The sequence below is a fragment of the Phoenix dactylifera genome, chromosome 16, assembly GCF_009389715.1.
Source record: "Phoenix dactylifera cultivar Barhee BC4 chromosome 16, palm_55x_up_171113_PBpolish2nd_filt_p, whole genome shotgun sequence".
NCBI classification, from domain to species: domain Eukaryota; kingdom Viridiplantae; phylum Streptophyta; class Magnoliopsida; order Arecales; family Arecaceae; genus Phoenix; species Phoenix dactylifera.
Window position 1 is genome coordinate 2,293,931 of NC_052407.1, and position 21,718 is coordinate 2,315,648.

At 37.8% G+C, this 21,718-nt stretch overlaps 1 protein-coding gene across 3 annotated transcripts in view; it reads right to left on the reverse strand.

Moving 5' to 3' along the window:
* Positions 1-21,718, reverse strand: part of LOC103710169 (protein SABRE) — a 40,848-nt gene that overhangs the window by 12,920 nt on the left and 6,210 nt on the right. For 2 of the 3 annotated variants that reach the window (XM_008795789.4, XM_008795788.4), the window contains exons 3-10: positions 19,356-19,616; positions 16,410-16,675; positions 15,497-15,719; positions 14,110-14,283; positions 13,939-14,016; positions 9,087-9,338; positions 3,665-5,782; positions 47-1,955 (exon numbers count right to left, since the gene is read on the reverse strand). In XM_008795789.4, coding sequence (XP_008794011.2) covers positions 47-1,955; positions 3,665-5,782; positions 9,087-9,338; positions 13,939-14,016; positions 14,110-14,283; positions 15,497-15,719; positions 16,410-16,675; positions 19,356-19,616 — 5,281 coding nt within the window. Of the gene's footprint in view, positions 1-46; positions 1,956-3,664; positions 5,783-9,086; positions 9,339-13,938; positions 14,017-14,109; positions 14,284-15,496; positions 15,720-16,409; positions 16,676-19,355; positions 19,617-21,718 lie in introns of those variants that run through there. The other variant, XM_008795790.3, reaches the window with a different exon arrangement.

The window sequence follows — 21,718 nt, forward strand, 5'->3', positions numbered from 1 at the left end:
CCACACAGCAAACAATATGAGAAAGATGCTTTCTTAATGAACTCACCAACTATATCAGAGGACGAGCATTCCATTTTAGTTGAAGGAGATGGAGATGAAACTGAACCCACAGTCTCAACTTGTCGAGAAGGAGAATTGACGCTATGGGATGTAGGAGACACAAGGTTATCATCACGAGGCATTTTAGACCCATCATGTATCTGCTGTTCCTCAATCATCTTTCTTTGTGCATACTGCCTAGATGGAGAAGGTTTTGGAAGTTCAAATGCTTTGGATATTCCACCAACCCAGGACCAAACAGCATCTCTGTTTTCTATTGTCCACAAGAGCTTAAGGCCATAAACAAATACACGTTGGCAATTATCAGCTATTACAACATTGAATCCATCATCATCACTAGGATCAGAGCGTGTATGGTCACTTTCGCTACCATTCTCGAACTCAGACCTCACATATGTCATCTCAAGATTCTTTCTACCAGATTCTTGCCATGCCAATAGCCTTGCAGGATCAGCCTTTGGAGCTTGCCTTCGTATTGTGAAATAATCAGAATACAAAAGAAATCCATCATCTCGATTTTTCTCTGTACAATTACTAAAATTATTGTATTTCATACTGCCGACTTTACCCGACAGCACAGTTTGTGAACCTCTCTTTGTTGTTGGAATATCCTGAACTGCAGATGAGTTATTATCCCTATTCAAATATGCTTTCAGCATGTGGAGGTCAAGACCCTGGTAAACAAGATCAAGGTGATCGCGCTTGCAATCAAATGTATACCGCTGCTTACCACGACTATAACAGAGTTCGTACTTCAATTTTGACATTTTAAATGTTAGACCACTAGCAGGATCATCATCTCCTAAAGGCATATGTTCAATGCAAGTAGGTGTAGCATCAACACGAAGAAAAAACTCGGTCATAACTTTGTCCAAGGACAAGTTGCCAGATCTTGCAGCTCTTGGAATTCCAAAGCGTGGCCATTTAGAGAACGTTCTCAGTTTATGAGGAGGATTATAATTTATGTTCCACCATTTGAATATCCATGCAAGGTCATGAGCTCCCAGGTTCATTGTTGGGGAGTCGGTGTTCTCCAACTTTTGTGAAGTATCATAAAAGGCGCCATCTAGTAGCATACTGTCTCCAAAACCCGAAGATGTAGCATGCTTGTCACGTGGCAGCAGAGAAGGTCTGAGAGAAAAATTCCATCTTAGAGAGAGAGAAGTTGAACGAAACGGATCATAAACTTTCTTTCGAGGCTCCCCTTCAGAAGGAAGTGCATGCAAATAATGATTTAGGGGATTACCAGAATCACATTGCCAGTCCATGACCACTTCAAGAGAGAAAGCAGGGGAATATAGAAATGGTCTAGAGATACCACATGGAAGTTTTAAACTGGAGTTTTTTGTCAAACTCTCTAGACTGCTTAGATAAATCTTAAATTCCTTTGCAGAAACAACAACACGACCATCTGTTTGCTGGATATCCATGTAATTAGAAATGATTTGAAGTCTGTCTAGCTTCTCATAAGGATTAATTGTCGCATGCAGGTTCCATTTGGTCTCATTGAAATACAAGACAATCTTCCCATGGATATAGTACCTCATGTCATCCCACCATGGCAAGCTGCGCTCCTTTTTAGATGGTTGACTCTGTGAAATATTGACATTTACAGCCTGTGAAGTGCCCACAACATTTTGACCCTTCAAATCAGAATTCTGAATCCTAGTGCTAAGATTAGCCCGGCGCAGGGCTACTGTGAATGCATAACTTACATCTGCAAAAGCTGGCTCATATCCAACTCCAAAAGAAACTTCCCCTTTATGAAAATATATAGGTAAGTCAGAGTACATTTTCATTGGTGGAGTTGTACCACTAGCTGAACGCAGCATCCGTACTCTCCTCCATCTCCCAATGTATACATCCTGATGTATTTGGGGTTGGAAACATGTTGCCTGCAACCAAAGATGGGTTTCGTGAGAAGACAGACATAATGCCAAGACAGTGTGAAAAAGCAAAGAAAATGGCCATGTTTGTCTAGATTCAGAATCAAAGGAAATGATATACAGCATGAATAACGATTGTCTTCTGCAACCTTCATGAAAAAATTAACATGATATATAAACAGTTTTTTTTAAAAAAAATGTCACGTCTTATATCACATGTTTGGTGTTAGTAGACTTTTTTCCTGGAGGGAGGCAGTGCACGAGGCTCCTGCAATTGAGGGGTTTGGGGAGGGTCAGAAGCACACAGCCTTACCCTTGTGTGTGTGTGGAGAGGTTGTTTTCACGTTTCAAACTTATGACTTCTAGATCAAAATGGAGCAACTTTACCATCGCGCCAAGGTTCACCCTCTCAATATAGTCAAATTGAACATATCAATTATAATCTGAATATCAACCTTTTAACAGCCTAGTCATATGTGAAAGAGGCTGGTAAACAGTGATAACCTTTTTCAAATAAATAAAATAACACATCCCAGCATGTAGAAGCATAAGTTATGAAGCACCATTCTATTCATGGAGGGTGGCCTAGTGCACCAGGATCCCGCCATTACAGGGTCCAAGGAGGGTTAGATGCACGCCGCCTTTCTTAGTGTGGTGAGGCTATTTTTGTATTTCAAACCCATGACCTCTAAGTCACAATGGAGCAACCTTACCTTGCCCCAAGGCTCACCCTCATGAAGCACCATTGTAATGTAAATGTGAAAAGTTGAGCAATTTGATTCTGAATTTTTATGGAAGCAAACCATTATTTTGGCCTGGCATTACAAGGAATAAATTCATAATGTACACTATAAATCTGTGTAAGAATATATCCAATAAACAAAATTACTTTTGATCTAACAGTGATTACGTAGTTAATATATCAAAAATTACATATGGCTATGCATGCTTCTCTAGGCATCAACCGTGCAGGGTATAAAGACTTCATCAATGTAAACTAGATGAACTCAAGTACATGAGATGCATCATGCAAGTAAAACAGAAAGCAGGAAAATCAATTAGGATATTGGATGTCAGCTTCAGTCACACTGCTTATGACAAAATAGAGCACAAAATTGACAATTTCTGCTTTTAATAGAATTATCTGATTCACACTCCCTATCATATCATAAATTTCCATATTTGGACTTTTCCTTTTGACAATGGAACACCTCCTAATAACTCTCAACTCTCAAATTTTAATTTTTTTAACAATTAAAGTATATAACCATGAATTTCAAATTAAACATCCAATGTTGCCTTTGATGGACTAACCTAGTATAAAAGATTCGCTAACTTGCCTGGAAAAAAAACCCCACTCATTCACAAATAATTCTCTAACAATTTTATAATTTAACTAACAATAATCATAAAAAGATTCTTTATTCAGCTAGCTAACAAGGAACATATAATACATCGAGAAAAAAACGAAAGGAAGAATGACATTAGTTTGAGTTAAAATATATTTAGTCTTTTATGGTGGTACCAATTAAATTCTCCAACCTTGAAGAAACTAGATAGGGTCCCTCATTGCTGGATGGAAGGTATTCAACTATGATCGGTCATGTATAAGATACTTTTGAAGATTACTACCACAAAACAAACCAACGAAGCAGAAAACATGATGAATTAAATATAAGATGGCATGACAAACCAAAACAAGGAACATTGAACCTGACCTGTTGAGCAAGCACAATACGACCTTGACATTTCCCAGCAGTTGCAGAAAACAATGGAAAAGTGTAATTTCTTAGTTGGAGAACTAAAGAACCTGTATGTAAATGAATATCTCTTCCATACAACCGGGAGAATGGTATATCATTTTCTAAGCAGACAGGATCAAGTTTCTTTATAAATTCAACCATTCCAGAAGAACCTCCTTCAATTTTGGTTAAACTTACATCCAGATCTGTTGCACAGAGTGAGAGAAGGGAAGCTCTATGAGTACTGGGTTTGAAACCAGATTGAAAACCTCTTGAACATGCACCTGATCCTTCTGCAATTACCATTTTTTGACATGCCTGATAATAAGAACGAAATGTCTGCTTATGAATTTCTTCTTGCAATCTCTGAACAGCTAATTTATCATGCACATCAATCTCGATTCCATTATAATGAGTCTTCCTTTCTGAGCACAAGTTATTTGGATCAGCACTTCCTGAAATCATACTGCCAGCAGAGATACTCTCATCAAGTAACTTCAATCGAACAGCTAATTCACAAACTTCATTCTTCATCAAATGGTAATGTTCATCAAGCCAGCCCTGTATGGGCTCTTCCTCAATATCTGCTGTCAGTTTACGTATGACAAATCTAACAGATCCAAATTTTGTTGTTCTGGGCTTTGTTTTTTTCGAGTTTTCCTTCCTAGAAGGAAATATTAGACTGGTTTTAGCAGCAGTAATAAGCTTCAAGCCCCGCAACATGTCCTCAACAGCATCCTCTATGGCACGTAAGTGCAACCTGTAAGGCATGCAGATATGTATGTCAAGCCCTCGAATAACCCAATCTCTTGTTATTGCAGAGTGTGCCCTTGCATCAAGAATGCTACTTGTTGAAACAGGAATACAGGAAATCTGCATGCGGCTACTTTTAAAAACCCTGGCTTCATTAAAACTAAGCATAAGCCCTTCAAGTAGTACACCTATCCTGGCATTCTCAGAAAAGATAGACTGCACATTGATCACTGTTTCAACACCGTCTGCAAGTTCACCAGACACTCTTAACATTTCCACATCAACAGCAAAAATTGACTCCCTTTTTCCATATGGCATCTCAGGTCGCACTTGGTCCAACCTGGTAACATTTTCCTCTGGTTCCATATCTTTCATATCATGGGATTGTACCCTTATTTCATTGCCATAACCTTGGAGCTTCTTATTATGTATCAAAAACCTCAAGCGGGTAAAAAATTCATGTAGTGCCAAATGTGCATCAGGCTCCCATCTGACAGATATATCAGTTGCGCTGAATAGAGAACACACAGCAATATCAGTAAGCCCACCAGTACGGCGCACAAATTTCGCGTTCTGCATATCAACAAGAGTCACTTTAGCACCAGGTTTGTGCTCTTCAGAGTATTCCTGGTAGACCGATCTTGCCCTCTCAACTTCCATCTGTGTTGACTTCTTTTCCCTGTTCACACACAAACTAAGATGGAAGATGTCAAGAGATGTTGAAAATTTCAGATTCTTGCAATCACCAGGAAGGGTTGAAATAATGCTTGCTCTGCGTGGTGTGCCATCAGCGGAGACACTAATTATAACTTCCCCACCTTGTGAACCAAAATTCACACGCTTCGGATCTGCAATAACTGTATCTTGGATGCTCATATCACCACAATAACTTACAGAACATTTTTCAAGATTTAGTTTCAAAATTTGTGTCCCTTTTGCCGACTTCTTGCTTATGTGCCCCACCCTGTTCTCTGAAGCTCTTTTAACAGAAGATAAACTTTTAAATAGTGATTTGAAAGACATCAAGGTAGATATAAAAGACTCAACATGCTGAAAGCCAAAGTGTACTGCCATACCACTTATATCAACAGAAAATACCAATGCCCACCTAATGGGATCATGCTTTTCTTGCAATTCCATCTCCCTGTGTCCCCAATCTAGACTTAACCGTGCAATGTGCATTAAGGAACCTGAATTAGTTTCTACACCGAATAAATTTTCCTTCATGCACTCCTGGTATTCATCTTCCATCTGCAAATGTAGTTCACCAAGTTCTGTATGCACTTGAATCCCCCTGCTAGCTATATTATTTGCAAACAAATGGGACGACTGTGAGCACCCCTGCATCATGACGGGATGTAATAATGTGATACCCCAAATAAAAATATCGAAGGAAAAAACAGAAGCATCAACAATCATTTTTTTCCTGTGCTTTCCTGGATTTGGGAAAAGGATGGCTTTTGCAAAAGATCCTATATGTTTTCTTTCACAATTATCTATAAGTTTCATGAGTAAATTGATATTGCAAGCAAAGGATCCCAATGTTTAAAAATGATGGAAAAAATAAACAGTATATATGACATGGGATATATAAATCTAATAAAATAAGTAGCTAGTTTTTCCCACTTCCCAAGAGCATTAGGCTAGATTGCATGAAGATGTATAGTGTGCTATCCATTCTATGGATATTGTAGAAAGAGAAGATCAAAACTCAATCTTTGGTATCTCACATGGAAATTATCGCTGCGGCATATATAGCAACAGTATAAATATCATAGGCATCATTCCTGCTTCTTACCATTCCAATAAGAGAAAACTGCTACATAGTTTGCTGATGGTACTCATCAAATAGTTTAGAAAGGTATCAAAAGATAATTATTTATTTGTGATGTTATCGAGATGTCCAACATTGTACTTGTCGTATTGCAGTTGCTTCTATAGAGAGTGCTCCTTTGTGAACATTTGAGCAGTCACGTCCACTCAACCTTATAGAGGATAGATAGATACACTATGATTTGCGATATGTGGTTGCACATCTCTCTTAAAAACAGTATCTAGAGATAAGGATTGAAGTAATGTGTGTTGTGCCTATGCTGGTCACAAGCAAGCAGGACACATACTGTGACATTTTGTATCGTGCCATGCTGATCACATGCCAAGATTTGTGGCAACCAAATATATCTATACCAGCTAGTATTAGACCATCTCAGTCTGATGGACCAGTACAAGCCAATATGGCTGACGGGTAAGTGTCAGTCATGCTCATCAGAGCACCAGCATGCAGCACTTAAAACCTCGCATACCTTGATTATGCCACTACCTTATCAGCAAAGTACGTACCATACAATATAAACCAGCACAGTATGGTATGTCAATCCATGCCAGAAAGTAGCAAAGGTTCTGTGCACAATAAAGAACTATATTATGAGGATACTTTCAAAATGATCCGACAATTATTCTAAATTTAAATATTTACTAATTGCATAGCTTTAAAACCAGTGGTCAGAGTTTTACCCAATTCAGAGACCAGACTTTATCTACCAAAGCATCATCATATTTATAGTCATCAACAATTCAACATTGGACAAATTGATGTCATGTCTTGTCAGCTCCAAAAAGATGACAGAATTCAAATGGCAAAATTGTCACAGCTTAAGCTCCCATTAGAAGGTATATTTTTTAAGCAATTATTCTACGAATTTATGTACGTAGTCCATAACGTTTGGCTAAAGGTTGTTCATGTGAAGAATGCTGCCACCTGTAATCCAAGGTTTCCAAAATTGATAAGGAATATGGAGACATAATAAAGTCCTCTCTAGCTAAAATATTCGTCAAATTTATAGACCATGATCACCAATTGAAAATTGCGACGTGATAATCCACCTTATTGTTAAGAAAGACAGGACTCAAAATGACGATATGTCCAATTTACTTTGACCAAGAATAGAACTAGAAATGGGAGACAAAGTAACTGCTAAATCTAAGCCTAATGTAACAGGTCAGCATCCATTCAGTACATTAGCACACTAAACAAGACCCATCTTGACTTTTAAATAGGATAGATTCTTGGCGAAATGTACAACCAAGTCTTGGTCGAGATGGGTCGAGATGACCCTACAACTAGGCCTGTCTGACCACTTGCACTTTGAGTCTTGTGTGATAGTTCACAATTTGTTCTTAGTGTCTATTCAAATGAAAATTGAAGTGATAATAAAAATAAAACAAGGTTAAAATCATGCTGAAAATTTACAAGGGAAAAATAAAAGCTTTGAAATATATGTCTACAAATGACCCAAGTAATGGCTCATGCTAGTCTGTGCTGGGTAAGTACCTGGTTGTCACCTGTGTTCTCACTAGGTATTGGGCATGCAACCTTAATCAACCCCCAGCAACATTCATCCTCATTTGATATGGCCCAATACCACTCATCACTGAGTCAAAGGTCCTTCTTTTTTGTTCTCGCATTGCATAACACTTTCATATGAAAAAATAGGGTACGCCTGTGCCAGCAGGACTTAAATTTATGATGCCAGCACAAGTACAAATCTAGGTTTGAGAGTGGAGATTGCATAATTATATGGAGTAGGTCAGAGGACCTATGAAGCATCAAGCATTTGTATAAGCTAAAGGTTTATTTGTAAGTTAGGTTTACCAACTATATATTCAAAGATGTATGAGATTATGAAAAAGGTGGTGTATAACAAAAAAAAGATGATATGATCTGGAAGTGAGAGTCCGCCAAAAATCACTTTGACATGTAAGCAATGATTCGAAACCCAGAGGGCTAGCAGGCAACCCACCCATCCCAACATGTTCCTTTGAGAAATTGGGACCTAGGTTGGGGTGGGACCTCGATGCTTGCCAACGTGGGATGCCCTGCCCACTCCATATTCGTCCAACCTGGGAAACACCGAAATTGGGGGAGAAACACCCACAATCCCCTTGCTGCCGCCCATCATACCTTTGGTTTTAAAAAAAATAAAAACAAAGGTGGGACCAGGCCCCACTATATCCTATCCATCATGGCTGCTTTTGATGAGTCACAAGCATCGGCCTAGCCTTAAACCAAGAGAAAAAGAGGAGAGAAAGAGAGGAAGGGAGAGTTGGCGATAACCCAGGCCTTCTTCAACTCTTCTGGTGTCTACGAGAGACAAGGATGAGATCTCCTGCAGGATGTCAATAAGCCATGAACACTCCTCCGACGGTCTACCTTAACCCTTTCTTCTAGCTTGTGCCCCAATCCCACTCCCTCCAGTGTCCTCTTATAGATCTTGGCATGCCTACAGGTGGATGTGGTCCAACTAAAGGACGACATGTGGACCGAGACATGCCATTGTTGTGAGAGTTGGACATTGCAGGACGCGGCGCATCCCATTCCATGGAAATCCTAGGACGGCCCTTTTCCACAGTCTATGAATCATTCGATCTAAAAAGGTAAGGGAGAAAATATACAAAACTATGAGGAAATAGTTAAAGTTACTCAGATGTTTTAAAAAAAAAACATTGATGTCTCTCAATAAAATTGGCAAACATGTAATGCATATATCCACATTCTGTTACCATATTCTTGCTAATAACTTAATAAAATGAACGACCATCCAACAAGAAAAAACTTAGAATTCTGATTTGTGATCAGATAACTTACATGGTATAACGGCAGCCCATTAAGGTCGTAAAGCACAATAGTCATCTCTGGTGCTGAGACAGTACATGTCCACATGATGGCTTTCACATCGCTTGGTTGAGACCTTTCTTTCCGAGAATTTTCTTTACCAAGCGTCATTCTTTTCTTTTTAGACAAGTGAAGGTGTAACCATGGCTTTAGTCTGCTCATGATGAGGTTGCACTGGGTACCACCAAGCTTGACATCAACTTCAGCTCTAATAGGTAGAAGCGGCTGAGAGCAAAAGGTAGATCCATTAAGTATTTATTAATACTTTATAGTGAATTAAGTTTGTAGTGCAACACCACCCAGTCAAATGCATGCACAGACACTCAAACACAAAAATACTATATATTGTATCTCCAAAAAAAAAAGCAAGTTAAGTCTATCAGTATACTTTTTTTCACTGTAATTGCCTTTAGCTTTTAAATAAAAACTTTATTCATGGGATTAGAGATTTAGTCAACGAAAAATATTATGATGGTGCATTAATGTAAACATCAGAAAATTATGTCCAGCAGCGTAACTACCTTTGCCATTTCTCTTTCTAAACTTGATCGCTATGTTATTTATTCAGAGTTCAGATAAATATCAAATCTTGTTTTTCCTAACATGCATTTGCACATGATCATATACCAGTGGATACAACTAGTAGATACATATACACATCCATATGCATGTATGTGGTGTATAAGATAATGTATTGTAGTTTAATATAATAGCTGAGAAATGTTTTAGATTATAATTCTATTGTTAGCATATGAAACTAAAAGAACGAACAAGAGTGAAAGAACCACAAATTTCATAACTTCGCAAAAACATCATATTCATAGCACCAAGATGTTTATAGAAAAAAATAAAAAAAAGCATGTGATTTTTTGTATTACCAAACTAGAGTGCTTCAGTATAATCCAGAGAAAAAGAGCAAATTTACTTGGAAAAAATTCAAATATTGTTTAGACAAAAAATCATCAAATGAGAACTATTAGAAAGATCTAAGAAAATTGAAAAAATAAGTGCAGAAAGGATAAAGCAGAGAATAAAATAGTTGGAACTCATCCATCCCGATTACTTATAAAATGGTGCATATTTCCTGTCTTGTTAACTTAATAATAGGCAGAACTGTGTTCAGGGATACCATGATATCCTTCAAGTTGTTAGAGACATGATGTAACACTGGTGTACATCGCACTAAGACAGAAAACCTAATCTGAAACAAATATAATAAGAAGATGATGAAAGAATTAGAAACCATTCATAACTACAGACATGTGGTCTCATTTTGTACAACACATGCAATATGTGCACAAATTAATTGAAAAACAATGTCATACTTTCTGCTTTTCAAACTCCAGTTTGAACTCAGACCACGAATTTTGACAATTCATGAAAGTTTTGAGAAGTATGATGTTTTGAAATTGACGGTAATCTGAAATGTGATGAATGCCACACAACATTACTACACTATCAAGGCAACAATCTAAATGTAGTGCATAAATCACATGTAACAATTTGTCAGAAGATCACAAGGGATAGACCTAGATAGATCATATCAGCGGTCCATCTCAGTACCATAGCAGAATACCCTGCCCTTTGCTGCTTCATATTAAAGTCAGCACCTAGAATAAAAGTACTTCAAAGTAAAAGTACTATAGAGTTAGACTTTTGTTTAATATCATCATAAAAGTACTTCAAAACCAATGTGAAAGTGAAAAGGCAAAGTAAAATAATACAGCAACACGGATAAAAGATGGTGTGATTGCCTGATGATCATCAAAAGGGATGACAGAATGAGCAAGAAAAGTCAGATTGGGTTAAAAGAGGTCGCAACAAAGAAGAAAACTAACCTTATTTATGTTTATTTGGTATCAGGGGTCTCCATGCCTAAAAAACATTTATCAGATGAGTAATATAGAAAATAGAGATGAAAGGCAAGTTCCCTCTCCTTTACCTTCAACTTCCACCATCAGACAAATGAATTGGCATAAATGTAGCTAAAGCTAACTGTGATACAAGAATTTAAGAACATGATGGTTCCATGGAAAGGTGAAATTACTATCTCGCAGATGAATGTTGACTTTGATTTATGCGGTCCTTTCACAAATTCCAAGTATCATTTTATAATCTTCATTACACCATCATGGGATGAAGGTCTGAACTCTGAAGCAATGAGGAATCTGAGTTGAAGCACACACCTGGTGAAGTGGGAAGTTCTATGCAGATTAAAAGCAGATTGAGGCTTAGATCTGGGTTTCATCAAAAGGCTAATCAAACTTCTGTCTAAACATTTGTGGTTCCGGATAAAAGAGGATGGTCAGCTGAGAGCACATCATTCATTTGTAGAATAATGGTTCTAAGAAGAATAGGATATCCACCTACTCCTTGACTAGGCCTTGGAGCAACCGTCAAGATAAACTTATTAGAATCACTTTCAACATTTAACGCATTTCCAAAGAAAACTTCATAGCAGAAATTGAAATCCATGCTTGTCATATGAAGTTCATATGATAGAAGAGACCTGACATCAAGGTACGCCGAACCGGTACCGGTCGGTGTACCATTGGGGACCGGTACCATACCGGCAAACCATAGAAGGGGAAAAAAAACAAAGTGCGCGTCCGCGTTAAAGCCACAGAGTGGCATTAAATGGCCCACGCAGGCTACCCTGCATGGGCTCGCTGCCCCGCTTGAGAAACCATGCGCGGGCGCGGTTCCCTGCGCGTGGAATCGCGCGCGAGCACGAGCTGGGCGCGCGATTCCCCGTTCGTGCCCGCATGAGTGCTCTTTTTTTTTTCCCTTCTCTTCTTCCTTCTTCCCAAATGTTCTCTCCTCCTTTCTTCCCGTCTCTCCTCTCTTCTCCTCTCTTTACCCCTTCTCCCGCGAGCAAAGGGGGTGATCCTCGTCGGGGTGCTCGAGAGGGGGTCGGCCTGAGGCCCGGTGTGAACCGGTACTCTTCTTCTTCCACTTCTTTCTTCCTCTTCTTTCCTTTTCTTCGTCTTCTTCTTCCCTACCCGTGCGAACCATTTTCAAAGGTTGTACCGTACCGGTCCCGGGAGGTATCGGTACGGTACGGGCTGAACCGGCCTGTATCTTCTTTCCTCTTCTTCCTCTTCTTCTTTCCTACCCGTGCGAACCGTTTTCAAAGGCTATACCATACCGGTCCCGGGTGGTACCAGTACGGTACAGGCTGAACCAGCCCGTACACCCAAATTTGTAAGCAGAGGAGTCAGTTATAGATCCAATCAGAAGCAGGTTAGGCCAACAATCTGTCAACATGAATCTAACCATTTAATTGAACAAATAAACCAACCTAACCACAATGGGATGAATCAAGTTAAACGGATTAAACTGGATAAGAATTGCCACCCCTAGCCCTGCCATGGCATAAACATATAAGGGAAGGAGCTCTAAAAAGGTTATTCCAATATTAATAGGAGAGGGAGGCTATGTTAACTCGATTCCTTCCTATATATAACTTATCTAACCCAAAAGTTAGTTTGTAGTTAAACTTCAGCAAACAACAAGATTTGGCAAATAGAAGTGCCGCATGCCCCATAAGTGTAACTACAACCCTGGAGAGAAAGAGTTCCACACTTGATATTTCCTACATGAGCTTTCTACTTTTTCTTGGAAATCATTCATTTATCATACTGAATCAATTATCATTCCTTGGGATGACATTGATGATGCATACACAATATGAAGCATGGCTGTTAGGATGTGAGGTCGGATAACGTAATCAAGGGTAAGTCCACAAATAGAGAACTATGCGAGAATCTTTATATTAAAATTTTAATATAAAAATATATTTATTCATGAAAATCTATGTACTTATTTTACCATAAATTTAATTCTTAATCAAGTCCCACTAAAAAAAGAAATAAATTCCTATGATGGATTCTTTTGGGAACCACCTACCTCCACTTACCCAACAACATAATGTACTCAATCTATTGTTCTTTTAACATTGTGGCGAGCCATCAAGTAGCCAAGACTGAAAAATACTCGATTAGTCATTTCTTTCAACCCAAGAACCAAATGCAACATATGCATAAAGACTTTACACCCATGGTATACTGAACCGGCCCATACCAGCTGGTTCAGCACATACTGTACCGGTACCAAAGCCAACCGATATGGTTCAACCATGGAAAACGGTTTCAGTACAAGGTGGTACCCGTGCGAACCGGACCGGTTCGCACCGGTATGTGCGGGGCAGCACGCCCGTGCGTAGGGAAGAAGAACAGGAAGAAAGAGAAAGATAGAACAGGAAGAAAAAGAGAAAGAGGAGAAGAAGAAGAGAAGAAGAAGACTTACCGGTACCGAGCCTCGTCGAGGTGATCCTTGTCGGGGTGCTGCTCACCCTTCCTTGCTCGCGGGAGAAGGGGGGAAAGAGAGGAGAAGAGAGGAGAAGGATCGAAAAAAAAGGAAGAAGAGAAGGATAAGAAAAAAGTAAAAAAGAAAACAAATAGAAAAAGACGTGTCCCGCGCGGGGAAACGCGTCCCGTGCACGCAGCCTCGCCCATAAAAACATGGGGAAATGCCGGAAAATTGGGTAAAACACCAAAAAATGCGGGAAAACGCTTTCCGCGCATGCTCCTGCGGCGAACCGGGTCGACTCGGTCCGGGTCGCCACCGGTACCGGTTCGGCATACCTTGTTTACACCTTAGACCCTTTTTCTCTGGTGAATTTTCAGTCCTGATCATTTAATCTAATAGTTCATACTTGGCCAAATAGATACCAATATTTTATTTTTTAAAAAAAAAGAGCGGTTAAACAAAGTGAATAATAATAAGACTAGATCAAGATCTTAAAACTAAATCAAGAGCTTACCTCCATTGGGATATCTACTGAAGCGACAGCAGCAACTTTCAGAATTTCCAAGATAGAAGTTGTGTCTTCTCGGAGTAACTGCAAAGGTGACATAAATGTCAGTGGAAACACCTATAGCTTCAAGATGAAAGAGATGCATAAAAAGAAAGTCTTGTCAAACCAGTAAGGTACATGAATTTCACTTAAGTCCATCTGAACATCAAAATGTGATGTAGTCTCCCCAGAGTCCTCATATGATATTGATTTGCTACTACCAAGATGGATGCCCATAATATTGTTCTCAACAATAAGGTCTTCACCCCGGTGCATGAACTTCAGATCAAGTTTTGGCATACTGAAGCTAACCTTCCAACGAACAAATATATTTTGTTAATTGATATTCATAAATTATTTCATTACTAATTACCAATACAAAGAGCCAGATTGAGAGTCAATGTAACACCAAAACATCATCGAGTACAATTTATACACATTTAAATTTAATAATGCATTTTGTAAACAAAACAAGCCATATATAAAAGGATAAACTCAATACACTAAAAAGTTGTCCCAGTTGCTTATTGGTTAGTCAATAATTTAGACAGGCTAGTCTAACTTCTGAAAGCAGCATTTGCCTTTTAAGAAAACAAATTCATCCAATTAGACACTACAGTTATCGCCAAAAGTCATATCTTATTGTACATGAGTTCTGCTTCATGGTTTTCCTACGAGCATAAATTCCCATCTAAAACTAGGTAGACCATAGACGCATATTCCGCATGCAAGAATCAGCTAACCAATTGGAAGGACTAAATCACCGATGAGACGGGTAGTTACAATAAAAAAAATGAAGCACAGAACACCATGAACTTCCATTCTGTATTTGCAAATATTAAGCATTTTCATATTCACCCAATATGTGCATCCTTAACTAAAATTTCACCATCAACTGATTTGCAATAAAATGGAAATTAAGGTGCCCAATGCGATAATCCTCACATACAACCAAGGAAAACCAAATTATACCTCATAATGACAAATTTTGTGCTTGCATTGGATCTAAGTAACCTTTATATAAAAAGGAAGGTCAGTATAGAAGATTATTAAACGTAAATGGATCCTGCTTGATCATCCAAAGTCTAAATGTTACTCATTGCATTTTGTAAAACCTTGCCTTAGGTTCACATCGGATTAAGTACATTGATTGTCGTCCATTAACTCAATAAAAAGAGCAAGCAATATGCTTTCATTACAGCATAATTTTACCATATTGCTAATCATGTTGCTAAATGTAGTTGTCACCTTTATAAGTTATACCACTTCCACATAAGATACAATGAGCTTTGACTAAATGGAATATCAATGAGCAGAAAAGTTAACTGGAGTTCCAAAAATTTTCTAAACTGGTTTCTTTTGTGCATCGAATAGAAAGACAATTATTTTAAAAAACCTTAAAAAAAGTCATAAAGAGAAGAAATTAACAGAAAAAGCATGGATGAAGCAAATGAAATTTCAGCATTAGTTACATCACAGGTGCACGGTAGGAATGAAAAGATGTCCCGCTTTAATGATTACAAACCTTTTCTGGAAACAGAAAAATATGCTTCTTTATCGATAGGAAAGAGGGTTTGTTTTCCTGAGGTTTTTTAGTAGCTGTAACTGGCAGAGTAGCCCCTCCAATCGCATTATTGTCACTACCGATGTCCTTCTTAGTATTAGCATTGAGAAAAAGATCTTCATTCAGGCAAACCATGACATCTCCACATATCATATCCAGATTAATGATTTTGACACCTTTTTCCCTGCGGCAAACATGTAGAGTAGCCGTTAATTTCACAAGAAACATAATCACGGAATTCCAAGAGGAATTGTCAAGCATTACACCTCGTAAACAAAAAAAAAAGAAATAGAAATGAGTGGCATCTCAAGCTAATTGATAATTCTTGAAAATATTGCATAATTATTCTACAATCTATGTCATTATCTGGCAAAATATGTATATTTCAAACCAATGCAGTCAATACAATATTTAGTGCATATAAGCTGGTGATGTATTGAGCCTCATATAAAGTATTTTCCTTTGTCGGTCAAATGCTTTACAAAACAAAAGACCAGGTCAGTCATTTTAATTAAGATTGTGATACAAGCTAAATATTAAATTAGCATCCTTTTAAGGTGGTTGACTGTGAATGCTGGCAACTATGGGCATCCGCTTTCCCAAACTGATTTCAGACCCACCCAAGAAAAAAAGAAACAAACAAACAAACAAAAGTCACTTCAGCATTTTTTGGGAACTGAAGACTTAATTTGACAGTTTTGGTCTCCAAATTCTACTGAACCAAATACAAGGAAGTGGCGACCCAACTTCTGCCACAACCTAATTCTCCTCCAACTTTTGCAAACCAAACATCCCCTCAAGTGCAATATTGATTCACGATCTCAAGCAATTTGAACTTCAATGTCATCAATCTTTTGTTAAGGCAAAAGCTCACCAATCATGACCAAGATCACACACAACTGATAAATCCTCGCTGACGAAAGGCACAGAGTTCTTTTCCATAATAGCTGGATAAGCTTGTCCAGTATGCAAGCTGTCCCTTTGATTGCCATTAAGCATCTGATCAAAACTGAACCGTGAATCCCCTAACTGAACAAGAAAAGGTTTAAGGTGCGACTTCACTCTGAGAATTTGATTGCATCCAGCAATTTTGGATATGTCCACCCTCAGATCTTTCACTTCGACAACAGATTTTGGTACCTACACATATGGCAAAACAATGACATGAAGCAGCATAAAGCATGAGATTTTGATAGAAAAAAATTTAAGGCCGCTGATAATAGCTCAACCAATAAGCAAGTTTATATTCAAGAGAGGATAAGTTCCTTTGATTTCTTCCAGCTTCAAACACCAAATTGTGAAAATGACTTGCAGCATCCCTAGTATGAAGGTCATCCACTTTCTTAAACAAGTCAAGACCAGTTATCATTTCAAGGCAAAAATGAAGCTAGCAACACATCAATTATCATGAGTCAAACATAATTGAACAGTTTAGCAAGCCAATATAGATTATGTGTTAAAGAAAGTGGAAAGTAAATTTTGAGGAAAATCAACAGTACATTCATGTTGTATATAGCACACTAGTAAAACTGGATGGCATCATCCATCAACAGTCACAAGCTTAAACATTAAACACGAGAAAAGACTAGGTAAGTAACTTTGAGAACTTAAAGTTAGAACTTAGAATAAACCAGTAAGAGTTTTTGATACTTCCTCTTAGAGATCTTTTTTGTTTTTCAAAAATAAAGCAAGCTTTAGAAGAGCCAACTTCACGAATAAGCACACCAATGGAGTCATGCTGCTGGAGTTCTATATTTCTGAAAATTACAGACTTTCCCTTATGCGTTTGGTAAGGCAGAATGCTGGAATATTTCTAAAAATTCTTATATATAATTTTCCTTTATTTCATTAAGATTTGGGAAAATACAAATTGAAAGGAATAGTATTAACAAATGGAATGGCATAGATAAAAATTCTTGTATTAACACTCAGATGCCTTTGTTTTGAGGGATGCAGCTCATGGCATTTATTTGGCACCATAAAATAGTGTGAGTTATCAGAAGTCCCTTCACAATTTTACAATTAAAAAAACTCAAAAAAAAAATATGTTTAATGAATAATACATCTGTTATGAACAGTCTACGCAATATTTCTCCATATCAATATTATAAGTGTATATATATTTTTCCATGATATGTCTTTTCAGCTTCGTACAACTTAATCATGTAATTTGCTATTTGACCATTCTTAAAATCTGGTGGTATGAAAGAGAATAGAAGAAAGAGAACTCTGGCCAGAAGTTGTATAAGCTTAAACCTCCCAAGTTAAAGGAACATTAGGTACTTCTATTGTTATCTTTAATTGACATGACATATAACTAATAAGACAGTTTTGCATATAACTAGGTTATTTGCTTTCAGATTCCATGACGATATAGATTATAGACCTTAATGAATTTCTTACGAGTACATAACATGGACATTGTTACATGCAAGAGGGCTTTCGAATGTTTGAAATATCACCAGGAGAATATTGTTCAGTTTTGGAGTAAATATACAATATTTTTTTGATATAAAATATGCAAGAAGAGACCATTTTTCAATATACATTTATATGGACATGAAGACATGCATACATATATGCATATATACACATATGTACATGCATATATATACATATCTAGAGAGAGAGAGAGAGGCTAGGATGCACTCAAGTCATTTGGCTCTAAATGCTTCCTGGTGGAAATCAATGATGCACATCTCAAAATAAAAATCGATACCATTGATCATGACATGTGGTGTATAAAATACCTGGAGACTAAAAATCATTTATTTTAGAGATATCTTGCCTATCCATCAAGCACAAACGATAACAATACAGCTAGTGAGCTAGAGTAATATTATGCACTATCTAATTTCACATTTAAATAGTTCATCTTGATGTAAATACTCAAACATATATATAGTTAATTTGAATGCTTCTGCCTTCTAGACTATAGATCAAATGAAGGCATGGCATCATACTATTAAAACTGTTCCTTTTCATGGATTCGATGCATGGGTAAAAGATTACAAAACTGTCTGATTTTTTTGTTCCTATGCAATTTGTGTACCATAGATAATATTCAATGGTGTCGATTTCCATTTTGAAAGGTCCATCATCGATTTCCATTTCCACTAGGAAGCATTTAGGGTCAAATATACTCAAGCGCATCCTAGCCTAATATATACATATACATAGAGAGATAGTGAGAGAGAGAGAGAGAGACAGAGTAAAGAAAGAGATAGAGTAGTATTCAGTCAAGTAGATTTCTAGTCAAATCCGGTTGTGTCATAATCGGACGAAGGGGATCGAACATCGATGATCCAAGCCATTAGATGTAATCTACTACCTCTAAACTATTTATACATCAAAAATCATGTGATTTGGAGATCCCGCGCCTACACATCAAGTGGTTGAAATTAGACAACTAATACGAAATAATACATGTATTTCGTCTACTTGATGCATATGCTAGAAGTATCCACATCACATGATTTTTTATGCATAAGCAATTTTGAGGTAGTAGATCACATTCAACGGCTTGGATCATTGATATTGTACCCCATCATCCAATCATGATCTAACCAGATCTGAGTGGAAATCCACTTGACCAGATCCTAGCCTACCAATACACAAACACACATTATCATAGATGCTGATGTTAATCTGCAATTCTTTTACACCTTTATAGTTAGTTCCTACCATGGAAACTTAATTTTATTTAGGCAACTCTGTCATGCATGTTATTGTAGCATGTAAATTGATACCGAGCAGCCAATCCAATCTCACATAACATATTAACAATAAATTAGACATTGTTCTGCCAGCAAGTAGATACCTTCACAACTAAATCTGTGACAGAAACTGATATTAGTCTTGCCACATTAGTTAAGACCATCCACTTCCCCTTTCCTGCAGAACGAGATTTCTTTGACTTACTTGTCTTGTTGCTTTGCTTAGAAGATCGTATTACAACTTCGATGTCACAAATCAACAATTGTAACTTTGGATCCCTAGAGATAAAACTAAACCCCAACTTGACCAGTGACTTGCGCAGGCTGAGTTTGATTTCGCCAATAGATATAGATTCAATAGCACCCTGAGAAACACACAAAAAAACACTGTCAAAATTTGCATATGAACAAGCTAGAGATAGAGAAAAATTACAAAAGGAAAAAAGTAAAAGACAAGAAGATAAGAAATAACACAAGTCATAACACTCAAATGGCTGTTAATACTAATGCACAAAATTATTCTCTAAATGGATGTCATGTAGACAATTATTCATAGCGATGTTAGTACAGGATCTCAACTGTTACCACCTAAAAGCGATTTCTACAGCTCTTCACCTTGGCCAAAATTCCTAGTCCTCTGTTCATAAGTCATGTCAACATTGGTTCGTCGCCCAAACTTGATTGGACAATATTAATAAATAGCCTAACCAACAAGCATTGTCCCATCTACTTCAAGTTATAAACAATAAAAACATACATTTGTCCCTCTCGGCCAACCTTACATATATGCAAGCCAAACAGCAAGCAGTCAGGACAGAAATGGCATCAAACCATGATTTGGACAATTTTACGCATTATGACTTTTTCATGCGTACCTTGATTGTGAGTATAAAAGATTTTGTACAAAACAAAAGATTAGATCTAGACTAAAATAACAGTTGTTTATGGTAATGTGAGGATCCATGCGGGCGTATGTTTAGTTCCACATCAGCTATGTACTGGATAGCTCTTGGATACTTAGACAGGGCCAAAAAACCCAAATAATACCTTCCGGCTACCTTTTTTAGGTAAAATTCTAGATTGTGATAAATGGTATCAGAGCAGATCCAGCCCATAGCCTATGTGGATTTAGGAATACTACAACACTAGCCTATTAGAGCTGACCACAGGCCGATCGTCGTACTTGTGACTAGATTTGAATGGATTTGAATCCTTAGCCTAGCGCTTAAATTGGGGGGGGGGGGGGGGTATGCAAGGATACGTGCGGGCGTATTTAGTCTCACATCAGCTATGCGCTGAATAGATCTTGGGTACTTATACAGGGACAAGGAACCCAAATAATACCTTCAAGCTAACTTTTTTGGGTGAAGTCCTGGGTTGTGATAGGTAAAGACATAAAGAATACACCATTGCATAGGATGCATGGGTAATGATTTTCTGGTTTAAATCTTGAATGTGACAGTACGAGAAATCACATTAGTAAAATAAAAGCATTCCCTACATGACCAGCACGTATTGTGACATGGGAGTGATAAGCATGATACAAGGGTACCTGCTGCAGCACCATGCCCACATCTTGCTGGCAGCGTACATACTATATGGCAGGGACTAGTACATACTTTAATCCACAATGCAACTTAAACAGGTGTGTGATCAAATGGTCATAAGAATTGAGATTGTATTTTTTTTAGTTGAACCATTTATGCTTTCTTGGTTCATATTATACAAAAGGATAGGGAAACATATAAGGTGAAAGCCAGTTCTTTACATGAATATTGATGACATAGTAGATGAACTCAACTATGTTCTGTGGATTAAAATGTTAAATAGCAAATAAGCATAAAAAGGTGGGTGTAATAGATGGGATGACGAAGTACATATGCAGTAAAATCACAATATGATTGAGCTGGTAATAAGTCCTTACACTAAGCTTAGGAGTATAATAATAAATGAAGTGCAAGAAAACAGTCTGAGATAGCTTGGCTTGAGCAATATAGGAAAAGTCTAAATTGCCAAAGAATCACTGGTATCAAGGATCGCCAAACCGGTACCGATAAGCGTACCAGTCGATCACCGGACCGGTACGGTACCAGTTCAGGCCGATACGAACCGGTACGGTACCAGTTGAGGCCGATACGAACCGGTACCACTGGTTCGGCCTGGTTCACGCATCCAAAAGCCCAAAAAAATTTGGAACCGGTATCCGGTTCGGTACGGGCTGAACCGACCGGTACGGGCCAGTTCAGCATTCCGTGCCCGGTATAGCTCAAGAAGGTCAGAGAAGAGGGAAAGACTAATGAAAACTTGGATGGTAGTAAGGATAGAGGAGGGCTTTGGAAACACATTTCCAAGGATTTTGGATTTGCCATGGATGAGAAATAATTGAAAAATAAGATCTGTGGTGCAAACAAAACATCCAAGTTATATATTTATGGAGAGTCTTCAATGCAAAGACAATGTGATCAGA